Source organism: Garra rufa, chromosome 17, assembly GCF_049309525.1.
Source record: "Garra rufa chromosome 17, GarRuf1.0, whole genome shotgun sequence".
Classification (NCBI taxonomy): Eukaryota; Metazoa; Chordata; class Actinopteri; order Cypriniformes; family Cyprinidae; genus Garra; species Garra rufa.
The window spans coordinates 25,941,237-25,960,406 of NC_133377.1; the positions used below are offsets into that span (position 1 = coordinate 25,941,237).

Genomic DNA, 19,170 nt, shown 5'->3' on the forward strand with positions numbered 1-19,170 from the left:
TGTTGTTGTATTTTGTTTTGTTTTTTCCAGTTTTGTTTGTGCATCTCCGTCTCTTTTTTGTTTCTGTGCACCACTGTTAAAGAAATAAATACATTTCTCATTTATAAATGAGAAATGATTTAGTATTTTTTATTTATTTATTTATTTAATATTTCTGGCTGTCAAAATTTCTGGATTTTCACTACATGATTATTGTGGCCTCAAAAATTCACGATAAAGATATTTTGCGATACTCATAGATATCTTGAAAATTTTTCATAATAATAATAATAATAATAATAATAATAATAATAATAATAATAATAATAATAATAATAATAATAATAATAATAATAATAATAATAAATCATGCTATCAGTCAAATCATCTTCTTACCCTGGACCACAAAACCAGTCATAAGGGCCAATTTTTTATAAATTGCTTTATTCATAAAGCTTTCCATTGAAGTATATATATTTTTTTGGATAGGACAATATTTGGCCGAGATACAAGTATTTGAAAATTGAGGGCAAAATAATCAAAATATTGAGAAATTTGCCTTTAAAGTTGTCCAAATTAAGTTCTTAGCAATGCATATTACTAATCAAAAATGAAGTTTTGATATATTTATGGTATAAAATTTACAAAATATATTCAGGATATATAATCTTTACTTAATATCCTAATGATTTTTGGCATAAAAGAGAAATCTATACGTTTGACCCATACAGTGTATTGTTAGCTATTGCTACAAATATGCCCATGCTACTTAAAACTGGTTTTGTGGACAAGGGTCACATTTATTTTTTAATTTTCTTTTCAGACAAATGTATTACTATGCTATGCTAACTGTTTTTTTTAGTTTAGCACAGTGTCAAAGTGAGACAATTTATGAGAATAACTATATTTTTACTCCAAACTTGCGTTATAGTGTCATGGAGTGTTTTAAATAACTTCCAGCTCTAAAATGATTTTTATTTTATAGTATTCTATACAGAGATAAAGGCTGTCAATTAGCATTGCAATATAAATATACACCACCAGTCAAAAGTTTGGACACACTTCCCCATTAAAGAGAATTGGGATGTGTGTCAAAACCTTTGACTGGTAGTGTAAATTATCCATATTAAAATACCTATGAGATGGCTTGACAGACAGAGCTTTAACACAAATAAACCATATACTGTACACTGTAAAAAGTTTTCACCAGTTTCATCTTAAAAACTTAAGTTTAGCAGCTGCCTTCAAATTTTAAGTTAAATCAACTTAAGTCATTTCAACTCACAAGTTAAATCAACTCATTTCATTGTAATGAGTTAAAATGATTTGTAGTTTTAGGTTGATTTAACTTAAAATTTTAAGGCAGCTGCTGAACTTAAGTTTTTAAGTTGAATCTGGTGAAAACGTTTTACAGTGCACTGTTGTAATCGCTATATCACAAAACCACTATTTCATAAATATATGAAATATATTTGACTGTATGGATTTTTATTATGCGTTTCTGTGCACCACTGAAATAAATAAATAAAAAAAGATCACAATATTCAACAATCTAAAGCAATATCACGGCCATACAGAAGCATATAGATTTCTTTACCTGATGAATGCAAGCGACAGGACGTAATCAGTGTTGACGGCTATGAGCCAGTCGCAGTCCTTGCTGTGCGGGTATGGATGAGGGAAGTTGGGCGACAGAATAAACCCAGAGGAACCGGTGAGATTGCCCCCACACGGAGCTGGGAAAACACAGAGGACTCATATCAGTGGCATATGGGCATTAGTAACACATGAGGAGAATCTCTTATTAAAACATGCGACTTGAACATCTGTGCGAACCAGGAGCCCAGAGAAAGAGTGTCGGAGTGAACATGCAGAGACGGAGATATTGGGAAAATGTTAAGCTCCTCTGAGGAACCAGGCCATGTAAAGCGCTCATATCTTATATATGAGAATGAAAACTACAGCAAGAGAGAAAGGTTATTTAGAATATGAAAGGATAAGATGAAAATCCTGTACCCTCACTTTCCTGCTTTCAAAATGAAGTATCTCTTGAAAGAAAGAGACAATCCGTATCTTGCAACTTGATATTCATTAATTCGGGCAGACTTTCATGTCACTGAGATAAGGAATCCCAATGGTGCCGGGTCCCTCAGTTTGCGTGCAACTCTCGAGAATGGACTGATAAAAACTGCCTAATTTTAGAGCACTTTTTAGACACAAGTTTAGTTGTCAACATTGAAAGAAATATGTACCAATTAACTCAGCCTCTTAGATGTCTCAAAATCATGAATATGCATTATGAAAATGAGTAAAACAATACTTATGTATGAAGCTTTGTCTACAGATCAACATATAGCATCTACAGTGTACCAAAAAAACCCACACTTTGCTATATCATGCTTTTTTTAAAATGTATCAGGGAACACAAATGCCATGTTTTGTGAAGTGAACTCTTAGTTACTGTGTGTTTATTATAATTAGCTAGTTTTTATGGAAGCTGGTTTCTGCCACTGAATAAAAAATAAAAAAAGTGCAATTTTTTCCTCACACCTTTTTTTTTTTTGCAATCGTGAGTTTACATCTCGCAATTCTAACTTTTTTTTTCAGAATTGTGTGACACAGACCTCTTCTTCCAATTGCAAGTTATAAAGTACGAATTTTGAGATATAAACTTAAACTTAAAAATATATAGAATATATCAGATATATCAGAATTAGACTCTCTAACTCTCAACTGTGAGTTTATATCTTACAATTCTGAGAAAACAATTGAGGATTGCAAGAAAAAATTCAGAATTGTGAGATACAAACTTACATTTGTGAGAAAATTGTCAGAATTGCGAGTTTATATCTTGCAATTCTGACTTTATTTCTCACTATTCAGACTATACAACTTGCAATTGTCGTATAAACTTGCAATTCTGAGAACATGGTCTTTTTTTCCTTATAACAAGACTCTATAACTGAGTTTATATCAGTTCTGGGGAAAAAAGTCAAAATTGCAGGTTAAAAAAAAGTCAACAAACTCGCATTTGTAAGAAAAATGTCAGAATTGTGAGTTCATATCTTGCAATTCTGACTTTATTTCTCACTATTCAGACTTTACAACTGTGATAAACTCGCAATTCTGAGAACATAGTTGTCACAAACTAACTGTGACCCTGGACTTTTATGTTGAAGGGACTGAGTTTGGGCCTGTACACACAAATTGTTTCTACCATTGTGCATACACAAACTAAATGCCAGCAAATATACCATCTTTAAATAGTTTGTGTTTGTACCTGGTTTGGTGTTGTATCACCCCATTAACTGTACCAAGTTGCTAGTTTTATTGTTTTGTTTGTTAAATGTTGTGGCCTGTTTGCATGTTTAATGTTTAAGTGATAAATTTTTGTTCCAAAATCTGTACTCAAAGAAATAACTCAAATACTTTATACATTAAGTTTTTATTGCAATTTACTTCAAATCGCTGTACATACCTGGTGGTTCCCTTTCGATACTTTCACTCGTACTGCGTCGTAAGACGCTTATGGGAAAAGCTCCTTTTCTCCTGAGACTGAAGCATTTCAATAACGCAGTGTAACTGCACGGCCATTGGTTCGTGCAGTGTTAAAGAAACGAACCAATGGCTCGGCAGCGGAGATGCACAAACCTATGGTGATGATTCGCGCCCGATCGCGCCAAAAGGGGCGGAGGATCTGGCTATATAAGCGAGCATTTCGCCATAGGGAACTCAGATCCTTCTTCTTCAGCGACGACTTCATATCTTCGCAGAGACTGACTACGCAGACTTCGCTCAAGCAAGCCTCTTCTTCGCCGTTGACGAACCTCGCAGCGGATCTTCACTGCTCGGCGGATTGACGCTCCGGAGCTGATTCCCTGCTGCTATCCGGCGAACATCTAAGAGCAAATTTCAAAGAGCAAATTTCTAAAACGGCGTTGTTTCAAATGCCACGGCGTTATTGTCGCTCGTGCAGAGCCCCTCTGCACGCCGCTGACTCTCACGCTGAGTGCGTCTCGTGCCTGGGTCACGCCCACGCCGAGGCTGCACTCATTGAGACGGAATGTTCCCATTGTGGGAATATGAGTCTCACTTCCCTCCGCTCGTGGCTAGCTTTCTTTTCAGAGAGCGACGCCGCTCCTCGCGCCCTCCCGCTTACTTCCTCGCAAGAGCCTGCTAGGAAGAAGCAGCGGGGCAGGAGAGCTAAGAGCGCGGTGACAGGCGAGCTCACGCCGGCTCAGACCCCGCGTGCCTCGCCTTCACCCCATGGAGAGGAATCGCCAGTTCTCTTCCTGCATCCTGACCAGCGTCCCTCCGCGGCTGCGAGCGATCTGGTCTCCTTCGGAGGAAGTGAATGCGAGGATGACAGCATGTCATTGGCCGCATCTGACGCGGAGGAGTTGTCGGGCTCTTCTCACGACCCCGCCCCCTTGCCGTCTGCGCAACCCAGCGCCGCCAGCGCCGGTATGGATGCCGAACTGTTCCGCATCCTATCTAAAGCTGTCGAGGAGCTGGAACTTCAATGGTCTCCCCCCGAGGAGCCCTCTAGGAGCCGGTTGGACGAATGGTTTCTGCCGGGGCGCCGCCAGGCCCCTCGTCAGCGAGCTTCACCATTCTTCCCCGAAGTCCACGACGAAATATCCAAGTCCTGGCGTGCTCCATACTCCGCCCGCCTTCACACTTCCTCTTCTGCTGCCCTCACTACGGTTGATGGCGCCGAGGAAAAAGGCTACGAGAAGCTGCCCCCGCTGGACGAGTCTGTTGCTGCGCACCTTTGCCCGCCCACCGCTATCGGCTTGCAGGCGAGGGCGTCACACCCGTCCAAGCCCTGCAGGACGACCTCTACCCTCGCTGGACGAGCGTACTCGTCTGCTGGACAGGCAGCTTCAGCGCTTCACTCAATGGCGGTACTCCAGGTGTACCAAGCAAAACTCCTCCGCGGGCTGGACGAGTTGGGCCTGGATGATTCTCCGCTCAGAGAAATCCGCAGCGCTACGGACTTGGCGTTACGCGCCACGAAGATGACGGCTCAGGCAATCGGGCGATCGATGGCCAGTTTGGTGGTGCTGGAGCGCCACTTATGGCTCAATTTAACGGAGATCAAAGACGCGGATAAGGTCGCTTTCCTTGACTCCCCCATCTCGCCGACCGGCCTGTTTGGTCCAGCTGTGGAAGGTTTCGCAGAGCGCTTCACTGCAGCGCAGAAGTCGTCCCAAGCCATGCGACACTTCCTGCCTAAACGCTCTAGCTCTGCAGCGGCTCCTAGTCGCCCCAAGCCGGCGCCGACTCAGCAGCCTGCAAAAGCCACGCCTCCAGCTGCGCAACCAGCTCCTCAGACGGAGCTCCGTCCGCGCTCACGCTCGGCCAAGCGCTTCCCCTTCCCTAAGCGCCAGGGACCTCGGCCAAGAGTGGTGTTGGACCAGGCGCCGCCAGCGTCTTCCTGATCCCAGCAGCAGGAAGAGGGAGGGGCCAAGTCTCGCAGCAGCCGGACCAGCCCCCAAAGTGCCTCTTTTGAACCCTTTTACACCCCGTTCTGTTCCGAGTGTAAAGGGACACATGTTTGTGAACAATTTAGCTGTAACTCACGGGCCCTTTGTATCAGCGCCCTTACAGCAAACCACTGTGATAGCGGAAAAAATAAAAAACAAACATTTTCAAGAAAAGAGCAAATTTCCTCTTCCAATGCTTTCAGACAGCATACAGCTGTGCGAACCATTACAGCCCCTGGCGACACGATCCGTGGCGTGGCAAGCCATCCCCGGAGTGTCAAAATGGGTTTTGGGTATAATAGAACGAGGCTATGTACTCCAGTTCGCTCGAAGACCTCCTCGCTTTCATGGTGTGATCACCACCTCAGTTCGCAGCAAAGACGCAGACATCTTGCGATTAGAGGTAAAGAATCTGTTGGCCAAGGGCGCCGTGGAAACGGTCCCCCCAACACAGAGCGAGTCAGGTTTCTACAGCCGTTACTTCCTCGTTCCAAAGAAGGATGGCGGTCTGCGACCCATCCTCGATCTCAGACAGCTGAATCGCGCCCTCATGAGACGGCCGTTCAGAATGCTTACACTAAAACAGATCCTCTCGCAGATACGCAAAGGGGACTGGTTTTGTTCACTGGATCTGAAGGATGCATACTTCCATATTCAGATCGCCCCCCATCACAGGCAATTCTTGAGATTCGCCTTCGAGGGAGTGGCATATCAATATACAGTCCTTCCGTTCGGACTGTCGTTAGCTCCTCGCACGTTTACAAAGTGCATGGACGCAGCACTTTCCCCTCTGAGACAGATGGGAATTCGCGTCCTGAACTATCTAGACGACTGGCTCATTCTAGCCCAGTCAGAGAACGAGCTAATGCACCACAGATCCTTAATCCTCAGCCACTTAGAGTGCCTAGGACTCAAGGTCAATTTCGCCAAGAGCGTGCTGTCTCCCAGCCAACGCATTGCGTTCCTGGGAGCAGTTTTCGACTCATGTCAAATGAAGGCAGCAGTTGCGCCGCAGAGAGCCCAAGCCATTCGCAGGCTCGCGGCTTCCTTCAAAATCGGAGCCCTTCGCCCACTCAAGATTTTTCAGAAGATGCTCGGCCTTATGGCCTCAGCATCTCCAGTACTTCAGTTGGGTCTGCTTCAAATGCGCCCCCTGCAGTTCTGGCTGAAACCAAAGGTTCCTCCTCAAGCCTGGCGTTTAGGACGCCAGCGCATCAAGGTAGATCGGGCCTGTATAGCAGCCCTAGCTCCTTGGAGGTGCGCTCAATGGATGGAACAGGGCGTTCCCCTGGACTTGGTAGTCAGAAGGAAGGCAGTCTCGACAGTCTCGAGAGTCGCCTTCACATCAACTGCTTGGAAATGCTAGCAGTGTGTTTAGGCCTTCACACCCTTCTACCTGCCCTGAAAGGACACCATGTCTTAGTCCGTTCAGACAGCATGACAGTGGTGTCCTTCATAAATCACCAAGGGGGCCTCTCGTCGAGACGTTTATTTACGATGGTAGAACGTCTCCTGAAATGGGCTCAGCTGCACTTCCGCTCTCTGAGAGCGACGCATGTGCCAGGCAAACTGAACCAGGGAGCAGACATGTTGTCTCGGAGCAACGTCTCCTCAGACGAATGGATGCTTCACCCTCATACGGTTCAGCAAATATGGGCTGTCTTTGGCAAGGCGCGAGTAGATCTTTTCGCCTCAAAAGACAATCATCACTGCCCAATTTATTTTTCGAAGGAACAGGACGCATTGACCCAAGAATGGCCCAATCTCCTGTTATACGCGTTCCCTCCGATCGCTCTGCTACCACAGGTCATCAGGCGAGTACGGGAACAGAAACTCAAAGTCCTGTTAGTGGCTCCATTCTGGCAGAACCAGCATTGGTTTCCAGATCTTCCCCGGCTGCTCTCAAAAGCACCATGGCCCGTGCCACTGAGACGAGATCTCTTAACACAGGCGAACAGAACGATATGGCACCCCCAACCGGAATTGTGGGCGCTGCACGTTTGGGCTCTAGACGGGAGCCTTTAAGTCTCCCTGAGTCGGTTTTGAGTACTATTTCACAAGCTAGAGCACCCTCTACGAGGCGGCTCTACGATCTCAAGTGGTCTGTCTTTTCCGCCTGGTGTTCCACCCGCGGTGCAGACCCAATTTCATGTGACATATCAGTGATATTGTCCTTCCTGCAAGAGCTGTTGGATAAGGGGAGATCCCCTTCTACGCTCAAGGTCTATGTTGCAGCTATAGCGGTATTCCATGACCTTGTAAACGGTCAATCTGTGGGAAGGAACGACTTGGTCGTTCGTTTTTTAAAGGGGTCAAGGCGGCTTAATCCTCCTCGCCCCGTCACGGTTCCGTCTTGGGACTTACCCACAGTGTTGAGGGCCTTGAAAGACCCTCCCTTTGAACCGCTTCAGTCCATAGGCCTTCGCCCCCTGACGTTGAAGACTGCCCTGCTATTGGCATTAGCATCAGTCAAACGCATGGGTGACTTACAGGCGCTCTCTGTGAGCCCCGTTTGCTTGGAGTTCGGGCCAAATGACTCTAAGGTCATCCTGAAGCCAAGATGTGGGTATGTTCCCAAAAGTCTCTCTACACCTTTTAGAGACCAAATTATTTCCCTTTTGGCTCTTCCTCCTACGGAGCAAGACCAGGGATTTAACCCTCTCTGCCCCGTCAGGGCTCTGAGATGTTATATAGAGCGTTCTGCTCCTTTTAGGCAGTCAGAACAGCTGTTTGTGTGTTTTGGTGGCCGCACCAAGGGGTTTTCGGTCACAAAACAGAGACTATCCAAATGGATTGTGGAAGCCATCACGCTGGCTTACTCTTCTCTGGGCCTACAATGTCCCATGGGAGTAAGGGCCCATTCGACGAGGGGCATCGCCTCGTCCTGGGCGTGGTCTAGTGGGGTTTCTATTGCAGAAATTTGTGCGGCGGCAGGCTGGGCCTCACCGTCCACATTTGCTAGATTCTATAATCTGGACATTCCAGTCTTACAGACTCGGGTCCTTTCCGCATAGTGGTATATCTGTTACCAGTATGTTATGTATGGTGCACCTTGGCCTCTTTGGAGCTCCAAGTTGTACTTATTCCTTGGAACGGACGTTTATCAGGCTATCTGATGGAACAAATTGGCCCTTATTAGTCCTTTAGTGCTAGGGTCATGTCAGTCGTTCCTCTACCTTAGCAACGGCGGGATTGTACTGGTTCCCCATAAGCGTCTTACGACGCAGTACGAGTGAAAGTATCGAAAGGGAACGTACTCGGTTACTTTCGTAACCTCGGTTCCCTGAGATACGGGAACGAGTACTGCGTTGCTGGCCGTGCTAGGTAGCTGCACGACTCAGTCGTCGCTTCAGTCGAAGTACCTGAGTTCCCTATGGCGAAATGCTCGCTTATATAGCCAGATCCTCCGCCCCTTTTGGCGCGATCGGGCGCGAATCATCACCATAGGTTTGTGCATCTCCGCTGCCGAGCCATTGGTTCGTTTCTTTAACACTGCACGAACCAATGGCCGTGCAGTTACACTGCGTTATTGAAATGCTTCAGTCTCAGGAGAAAAGGAGCTTTTCCCATAAGCGTCTTACGACACAGTACTCGTTCCCGTATCTCAGGGAACCGAGGTTACGAAAGTAACCGAGTACGTTCACCTCTCATTTGCCAAACTTGTGCATTTGGAAAAAAGCCATATTTAAACCTAGCATTTGCTCATGGTAGATTACTCTAGTCCTGATAGCACAGGGGAGGAGGAGAAGTTAGGATGTAAGTGTTTTCTTGTTGTTGTCTTGTTGTACTTGCTTAGAGTTGTGTACATTGTGGTGGATTTTAATGTTATATGCTGTGGAATTGAATATTAGGTAGGTTTGTTTCCTTGTACTTTGTTATTTGTTTTAAAAACTTGTAGGTTTTCCCCTGAAATGGTATATTCCAAAAGAGGGCAGAGCCAAAACTTATAAAAGAGCTCCAGGCAGCCATTTTGGGGAGAGTAGTGGGAATAGTGTGGATGCTGGCTTGTGTCCATTTTTGGGCCTGTACATAGGCATAGCCAAGTTATATTGATGTATACTGATGAAAAAGGGAAAAATTTTTTGCACACTTATGGAGAACAACTTTTTTTTGCACTTTGGGGAATAAAATCACTAAAAAACTGTACATTTTTGTTACTCGTTATCTCCTTTACATCGTTGGCCGCTGGCACATCCTAACAGTAGTCTTTTTTTCTCCTCAGAATTGAACTTTATAACTCGCAATTCTGAATTTATATCTTACAATTCCGAGAAAAAAGTGAGAATTGCAAGAAAAAAAGTCAGGATTGTGAGATACAAACTCGCATTTGTGAGAAAAATGTCAGAATTGTCAGTTTATATCTTACAATTCTGAATTTATTTCTCACTACTCTGACTTTACAACTTGCAATTTTGAGAACATAGTGCTTTCTTTCTCTTCAGAATTGGACAATACTGAGAAAAAAAGGCAGAATTGCGAGTTTATATCTTGCAATTGTGACTTATTTCTCGCTATTCTGACTTCACAACTTTGTGAAATTGTGATATAAACTCGCAATTTTGAGAACAGTCTTTGTGATATAAACTCAATTCTGAGAACAGTCTTTTTTTTCCTCTCAGAACTGGACTTTATAACTGGCAATTGTAAGTTTATACCTCACAATTCTGAGGAAAAAAAGTCAGTATTGCAAGTTTATTTCTTGCAATTTTGACTTTATTTCTTGCTTTTCTGGCTTTATAACTCACAATTGTGATTTTATATCACACAATTCTGAGACAAAAAGGTCAGAACTGTGAGATGTAAACTGCAATTGAGAGAACAAAATGAATTGTGAAATAAAGTCACAATCACCATTTTTTACACACGTAAAAAAATCATACAACAATTAAAGTCATAATTTGGCAATAAGTTGTTGGCAAAAAAAAAAAAAACTGGTACATTTTTTTTAACTAATTTAAATGACTAAAATGTGAATGTTTAGTTGTGCCACACATGATTTTTGCTCATTATAATCCTAAATAAAAAATGTAAACAAAATAAAAAAATCTAAGAAACAAGTAACAATTTTCTCTCTTTCTTTTTTATATTATGGACAACGTTCTTTAAACTCCAACAATTCTTCAACACTTTTTTTTTTCAAATCATTCTAAAACAAACAAACAAACAACATATTTTATTAAAAACACGGGAGCTATATGTAAGTTAAACATAATCCATACAAACCAACATTTGCTCCCAAACTAGCTATCGGTGCTGTTACCCATTAAATTCATTATTTAATTGTAATGTTTATTTAATATTATTGCTTGAAAATAAAAAGATCACACAAATGTTACACGCAGTGTTACTTTCATAAAGCCTGTATAATTCTAAAGCCAAATAATCATTCTACCAGATTCATTCCTTTAATTAAATTCCAATGTAAACCCTTACCTATACAGACAGGAGGGCTTGGTTGCCAATAGTAGCGGTTCTCCACTTGTATGCAGGTAATCTTGACATCTCCCTGCAGTTCATACCCAGGATCACATTGAAAGGTCACAGTGTCTCCAGGCTCGCGACCATCTCCATTACGACTGCCGTTCATAGGCACTCCTGGATCCCTGCAGGCAGTGGCTACTGAACCTATAATCACATTCAGCCCAATTAACAGTAAATTAACAGCATATGAGCAGTTACTGTATGCTGTCAATCAAAATACAGGGAAATACAAGGCTCCAATTAGAACTTACTTGAGAACTCTATGGCAAATCCAGACTTGCTGATGTAGAAGTCAGTCTCGAACTGAATGGTAACCATGTTGAGGGTACTGTGGATGTTCTCAGGTAAAAGAGAGCCGCTCACCTCCCTCAAAGACATCTCATTCTCTGGAGGCCCGTCCCATACCCTCAGGATGTCGTGGGACGCTTCAGTGTCGAAGGCTAGAAACTGCAGGCTGTTAGGATAAAAATAGACACAGGTACATGTATCTGGTCATACAAGACATGCTTCATTAGGTGTACAATGTACAGTGATAGAAACAAAGGATAGTTTGACATACAGCAGCATATTCCAATGCATAAAACAAAAAGCATCCAAGGGTTTTTTTTTTATAGTTAACTAAAACTAAAACCATATTAAATAAATGTTACCTGAAACCAATTTAAAAAACTTAAACGTAAACTTTATTTCAGCTTGCTCATTTTAATTTAGTTTAACTTGATGTAATAAAATAAACTACAACTAAAATTAAAAATAGAGTTTATAGACATTAAAAGACACAAAAACACAAGGCAAAAGATAAAATTACTACAACTTTAATTAAAAGACAAAATATAAATCTAAAAACAAATTAAAATAATAATACTATATTATTATCTGAATAATACTAAATATCTAATTATTTACTTGGAATACAGTAAATATGTATGTTTATTATAAGTAGCTAGTTTTTATGAAAGCCTATTTCCACCACTAAATAAAAAATAAAAAGTTTACAAAGTTTACATCTCGCAATTCTGAATTTTTTTTTTTAGAATTGTGAGATACAGACTCACAATTCTGACTTTTTTGCTTCCAAGTTTTTTTTCTCAGACCTGTGAGTGTGAACAACTGCGAGTTATAAAGTAAGAATTGCGAGATATAAACTCAAGATTTTTTTTCTCCTCATAATTGTACTTTATAACTCGACAACTGTGAGTTGTAATTAAAATTTAAATTAAATTAAATCGAATTAAAATAAAATCTCAATAATACTTAAATAACATTAAGGTATTTATATTTACATTGCTCAGCAGATTATTCCATATTTACTTGGAACACAGTAGATAAGAGAGTTTGATTTGGCAGAAATTATTGTTCAAAATTCTTCGCAGAGGTGTGACGAATGACACAAAGGTAGTGTCTGACAATCATATCGCAAATATTATGCTCCAGGGTTCAATAATTGAGGAGAACAATCGCATCTCCTTTCCGAGCGGCAGTCCTTGATAACAATTTAGCAATCTGGTCTGATCGAGACATCAGCCGCAGATGAACAAATAATGAACGAGTATGCCATTTCAAAAAGCTTTTGCTGCTGAGAGAATTGGAAAGAGGACAAATTATTAGGTTGTAGTGCAACATTAAAAGTGCAACAGCGTTTTAAGCTTTATAATGAGTTTGGCCGTGCTGGTGGTAAACAAAAAGATTTACGAGGTACCATCAGCTCATTTGATGTCTCCTTTTTTCTCTGTACATCAATGGCCAGGTCTGCCATTAGGGGTTTATTAATAGATAAAGACCTCTAGTCTCAGCTGAATTCGCTGGCTGCATTCTTATGGGCTTGCTAAAGCTCTAATCGCTAATTCTAGAGGAAGACGGACAGCAGATGGACAGTGGGAAGGGAATACTTATCAGCACCTGATGATGTTGCCCGAATCCACCTCAACGACCCAGGTACAGCGCAGATTGTTGTCATAGGGGAACGGATAACCTGGTGACAAAATGCGTCCTGACGTCTCTCCTTTAAAACGTCCACCACATTCAGCTGGGGAAAAAGAAAGGACAAAATGGGGTGGGAGGACGAGACAGAAAAAGAATTGAGAAGAGGAATTAAACACTGGTGAGTTTATGCATACTCTCACACTTGTACAAACACATCATGGCCCCAGAAGATTTGCAGGCGAGTGCTGAAATAATTAGAGGTGCCTGGCAAACAAGCACAACACGAGCGGGGCAGTCCGAGAATAAAAAGAGGTGTAAAACGCACGGCTAGATCAATAAAGTACAGTGAGGTTTTCAGACATCTAAACACAGTGCACAACGTTTCTGGATTGCATACAATAACGCATTTTTATTTATTTATTTAAAGTAGAAAAAAGACGTACAATGCCTATAGAAAATCATTATACCCCTTTGAAATAGTTACTTTATTTCACACAGATTGAAATCAAACCCCATTTCAAAGAACCTTTCCAGCTTTATTTACAATTTTGGTCTTACAACATCAAACCAGTTCTGCAAATGAAAAAAAAAAAAAAAAAAAACTTCAAAAGATTTAATACTTCATAGAGCCACCCTATGCTTTAATTACAGCCACCAGTCTTTTTGGATATGTCTGCACTAGCTTGGCACACCTTGATTGGGGAATATTTGCTCATTCTTCCTTGCAGAATTGCTCAAATTCAGTCAAATACTGTGATGAGCGGTAATGGACTGCTCTCTTCAAATCTACCCACAGATTTTCAATTGGATTTAAGTCAGAGCTTTTATCCTTAAGCCATTTCGTTGTTTTGGCAGTATGTTTAGGGTCATTGTCTTGTTGGAAGGTGAATGACCTGCTCATCTTCAGCTGTCTAGCAGAGGGATGCAGGTTTTCCTCAAGAATTTGGATGTACTTGGCAGCATCCATTTTCCCTTCAATCCTGACCAATCACCTAGTCCCAGCTGAAGAGAAACACCACTACAAAATAATGCTACCACCACAATGCTTCACAGCAGGTATGGTGTGTTCTGGGTGGTGTGCTGTGTTTGCTTTTCGCCAAACAAAGAGCTTGAAATTCAGTCCAAAAAGGTCAATTTTGGTCTCATCAGATCATAGCACTTTTTGCCAAAAGGTATCAGACAAGAAATGCTTCTTTCGCGCCACCCTGTGTACAGGCCAGCTTTATGTAAAGCTTGGGAGATAGTTGTCACATGCACAGACTGACTAGACTGAGCCATTAAGTCTTGTAAGTCCTTCAAAGTTGCCTTTGGCCTCCTGACCTCCTTCATCCCAGAGGATATGTTTTTTATTTTATATGATTAATATATATTGATAAAGCCTGTAACTCAGTCAATTACAGTCAACAATTTGTCATGTATTGAGGCTTTGTTTTACTCTGGTGGGATTCAGTTCCAGTACACTAAACATCCTTATTTATATGTAAAATCTGAACAATAAAATCTGGTGTAAACATACACATTTCGTCACCTTAGAATTATAAGGTTCTATCTGCATTCTGAGCACTTTCGAGATATTGAGCTTCAAAGTTTTTGTGTTCCATAGACTTCTGTAGATAAAACCATTTTTGTTTTCTAAAAAAAGGCCCCAAATGTACATAGCTTACAAAAGAAACATCAAATAATGTAAATAAATTGTCACAGAATAAAAATATGTGAATAACTCATTTTTGACAAAAATGTCAGATAGAACCTTATAATTCTAAGGTGACGATTTAGATGTGTGATTCCATCTCAATTATCTTCAATGTCTGGGGTACAGGCTTCTTAAAGCTTATTTTAATGGTAACACTTTACAATAAGGTTCATTAGTTAAACATTAGTTAATGTATTAACTAACATGAACTAACCATGAGCAATACATTTGTTAATGTATTTACTAATCTTTATTAACGTTAGTTAACGGAAATACAGTTGTTCATTGTTTGTTCATGTTAGTTCACACTGCATTAACTAATGTTAACAAAATTTTAATAATGTATTAGTAAATGTTGAAATTAACATTAACAAAGATTAATAAATGCTGTATAAGTCCAGTTCATTATTAGTTCATGTTAACTAATGTGGTTAACTAATGTTAACTAATGAACCTTATTGTAAAGTGTTACCATTTTAATCAAAAATACTAAAACACTCAAATGTTTCTCCTAATTTTGACACATCTCTGATAATATCAGTGTTGGAGATTACTACAAATTGTAATTTTAACATGAATTATAGCTGAATGTATATTTATTTAATTTATAATCATTATAAATCAACATCACGGTGACCTTCTGTAACAAACATAACATATATAATTCATATATAAGTAATGCTAATAAATCATCTTTTGTCTATTACTGTTCTAGAAGAAACATATCATGCATACCCTAAACAACTTTACCATTAATCATTATTAACATTTTTTTTTAATATTAAAGGGAAATTTCACCCAAAAATGAAAATTGCCCCATGATTTACTCAGCCTTAAGCCATACTAGTTGTATATGACTTTCTTCTTTCAGACAAATATAATCAAAGATATCCTTTCTATTACAAACTTTATAATTGCAGTGAATGGAGTTTAAGATTTTGAAGTCTAATAAAGTGCATGCATCCATCATAAAAAATGCTCCACAAGCCTCCAGGGGCTTAATAAGGGCCTTCTGAAGCGAATCAATGTCTTTTTGTAAGAAAAATATCCATATTTCAAACTTTATAAACCATAATCTCTAGCTTCCACGTTTCAGCGGATAATGTAGGTGAATGCGGTAACAAACGCAGAAGCACAGAGGAGAGAGATTAACAAAACACTGGTCATGAATTAGAAGTATAAAACCAGGATTTGTTAAGAAATAAAGAAAAATGCCGGAGTCAAGAGGAGATTTTTCTTTTGCCTACGTCCTACATCATCCACTGGAAAGCAACTCTCTCATGAATGTGCATAGTTAGTGGAATCTAGAGATTAAGGTTTACAAAGTTTTAAATATGAATGTTTTTCTTACAAAAATGGATTGATTCACTTCAGAGGGCCCTGTGTGGAACAATTTTTATGATGGATTGATGTACTTTATTGGACTTCAAAATCTTAAACCACCTTCACTGCCATTATAAAGCTTGGAAGAGCAAGGGTATTTTTTAATATAACTCTGATAGTATGTCTGAAAAAGGAAAGTCATATATACCTAGGATGGCTTGAGGGTAATTAAATCATGGTTTAATTTTTATCTTTGTGTAAAATATCCCTTTAAATATACAGTATACTTCAAGGCCAATTCACACTGCCTACTGTACAGACACCTTATTTATAAAATGTGTATATTTAGGATTAATAAAACGCTAACTATTAAATTAGCATATCATTTCCATCACATAATGAATGATGTGGTGGAAATGTTACTAACAGTTCAAAAGAACAAAAAAATATTTTACAGAATTCATTTTGTATTCTGTCTTATACCGAATTTGAAGTGTATTTTAAGTTTAATATCTAAAAGTCCACAGGGTCAAAATTACCCACAGTTGAATGTACATGCAACAATGGCTATGACTGGAACTGTTTCACTTCGTCTGTTTCAGCACTCCTCTATTCTCCTCGAATTCCCTATAAGCAGCCAAGGTGATTTGTCAGCTTCAAGTCAGAGCATCAATCAAATGAACAAATGAGCCTGCCGTCCAATTTGATGCCTCCTGATGGCATTCAGTCTTGCCACTTTAGCCCTGCACACTCGGTTCATTATTAGTTGGCTTTCACAAGCACTTTATTAGGAAACTTTAATTGCAGATACTTGCTTTTCCCCTCAGACCCCTTTTCTATCTTCCCCTATCCTGTCTTTCCCATTCTCCCTCTTGTAAAAAACTGCAGGGGCCGGGAGGAACAGTTTCGAGAGAGACATGCACCGTTTCTTAATGATTCCCTTTTCAGCAATTCCTGTCACCCAGCCTCATTTGCATAAACCATCTACATGACAAACAATGGACGCACAGCTCAATGAAGCCTGAATAACAGGGTTCAGATTGCGACTTGATTAATCTGAACATTAAAGTGTTTTTTAGACATCCGGAATAGAGGCATCTTCCAAACGTATTCCTCCCCAGCCTCTCGCTAAACCAACATCCTGCCATGTTCATCGCTCATCAGGGTAGCGGCTCAATCACGTGTCATTGGACAGTTAGGAGCGCTCAATCACCGTTGATTGGCTGCTTATGCGTTGAAAATCAATGCAGGAAGATTGGGAGTTAAAAGGACCTCTGGTTCGAGGCTGAAAATTCGACTGTACTCTCTTAGTGCAATTATGACAACATGACATGTCGAGCCGTCTCACGCTAGGTGTGTTTATGACTGTGCGTTTTGGCCCACAGATTATGGCACTGCTGCTGAGATGAATGCTGATTTAGCATTGCGGTGGTATAGCTTCCTCTGCAGAAACGGGTGGATTGCAATGCCTCATTCACACCTTTTACCTGTGGACTTGAATGAAAAAATATAAAAATAGTTAAATATTTCATCTGTAATAAAAAAAAAGGAATGGCAAAACGGATACGCCTTCTCACTATTTTGATATATCTCACTTTTGCTAAAGGTCACATCAAATGACCCGCACATTTCGCCTGTCAAAGAAACTGAAATATCCTCCACATTATTAAGTATGTATTATTAATGCTGGCAGATAAGCCTGAAAAATATCAGCCTGAAACTTTAAAGCTGATTAGTATTTTCCAAGCCTACCATCGGTTTTGACGTAGAAACGAGATGAATGTGAGTAAAAAACATGCTCTGTGTTTAACACAGAAAAGTCATTGTGCTTTATCTACGTCTGCTGTGCGGAAGCAATTTGGACGAGCGCTTTGAGTCTAATCAGACCTCATTAAGACTAAATCTAATAGTGAGCAAATCTGATCTGGGGTCAGTAGACATACCAATATCCAACTCATTGGAGGCTAAATCCCCATAATCACCATTCATCAGGAAAATGAAGGAAGTAATAGCGGCACACAGTCCTATCTCAAGCCCTCATGTGCTACGCTTGATGAAGAATCATCTCTATAGCTCAACCGGGACCCCCTGCATCAGCTACAATATTAACAACCTGCACCATTAATCACAGATGGTGCGGGGGGCTTCCACCCTCGCTAATTTTGTGAAGAAACATTTGCCGTTTGAATTCATTTAAGAAGGATTTATAGTACTTCAAAAGGTTACAGTTCTACTAAGGCAGCACAAAGTGGCCTTTTAAGAACTCTAATGTATTTTTCTTGTGCAAACTAAGAGCAATATTGCAGCTTTGCTAGCTACAAAAATGGGGAGGGGCTTATACTGCAGCCCTTGATAATTATGACAAATGGCTGAGAGCAACACTCAGCTCAGTTATGATAACCACGAGGAGAGATCAGGCTGGAATGATGCATACTCGCCAATACCGAAGTTTAAATGGGGCTTTTATGACAAAAAATCTCCATGCAGTAAAAGGATGTTAAAGAGATAAAGTGATCATTATTTATAATAAGAATATATGTCGTTATGTAGTCCATAAATTTACCTCTTTGCATTAAGGAGAGACACTGCAGACAAAAACACATATTTTTCATGCTCCTGTCAAGTTTGAGATTTTGGGCTTTTTGGTTTTTCATGAAGTGTTTTTTCAGACTAGTACAAGGAAAACATCCAAAAGACACTGTTAAGTGTTTCTTTTACAGTCCTTTATCTATTTGTGTCAACAGATTTCAATTACAATGAAAGACTGTTTCTCAAAATGAGTTTTTTTCTCCTACACTGAGCCATAAATCTCCATTTTAGTAGCACTTATTCACACCAAACTTTACATTTTTATTCCTGTCTATATCCTGAAGGTTTTTAAAGAGGGATTTGTTCATATTTACTACCAGTCAAAAGTTTGGACACACTTTCCCATCAAAGAAAACAGGGAAGTGTGTCCAAACTTTTGACTGGTAATGTATAATTTGCTTGATTATATACAACATTTCATTCCCCCAAATTCTGAAAATATATTGTTTTCTGAATTTGGAGTGACAAAAAGGAGATACCCAGTTGACTCTAATATGTCAAAAAAATAAATAAAAAATAAAAATTAAAAAATTAAACAAGAAACTGACTTCATCCAGTGTTCAGATTTTTGTACTCGAAATGTATGCAATATGTATACATATTTAATTAAATAATGCCTCATTTGCATATTTTTTCCCCCCAGGCAATCCATCTCATGAACACTAGTCAGTAAACGTGGAACACGCAGCACTA

General features: G+C 40.2%; 1 protein-coding gene across 1 annotated transcript in view; it reads right to left on the reverse strand.

Moving 5' to 3' along the window:
- csmd3b (CUB and Sushi multiple domains 3b) overlaps nucleotides 1-19,170 on the reverse strand; it is a gene marked incomplete at its 5' end in the record, with an annotated part of 285,452 nt that overhangs the window by 167,894 nt on the left and 98,388 nt on the right. The window contains 4 exons of the mRNA XM_073821447.1: nucleotides 1,577-1,715; nucleotides 10,902-11,093; nucleotides 11,201-11,403; nucleotides 12,849-12,975. Coding sequence (XP_073677548.1) covers nucleotides 1,577-1,715; nucleotides 10,902-11,093; nucleotides 11,201-11,403; nucleotides 12,849-12,975 — 661 coding nt within the window. The remainder of the gene's footprint in view (nucleotides 1-1,576; nucleotides 1,716-10,901; nucleotides 11,094-11,200; nucleotides 11,404-12,848; nucleotides 12,976-19,170) is intronic.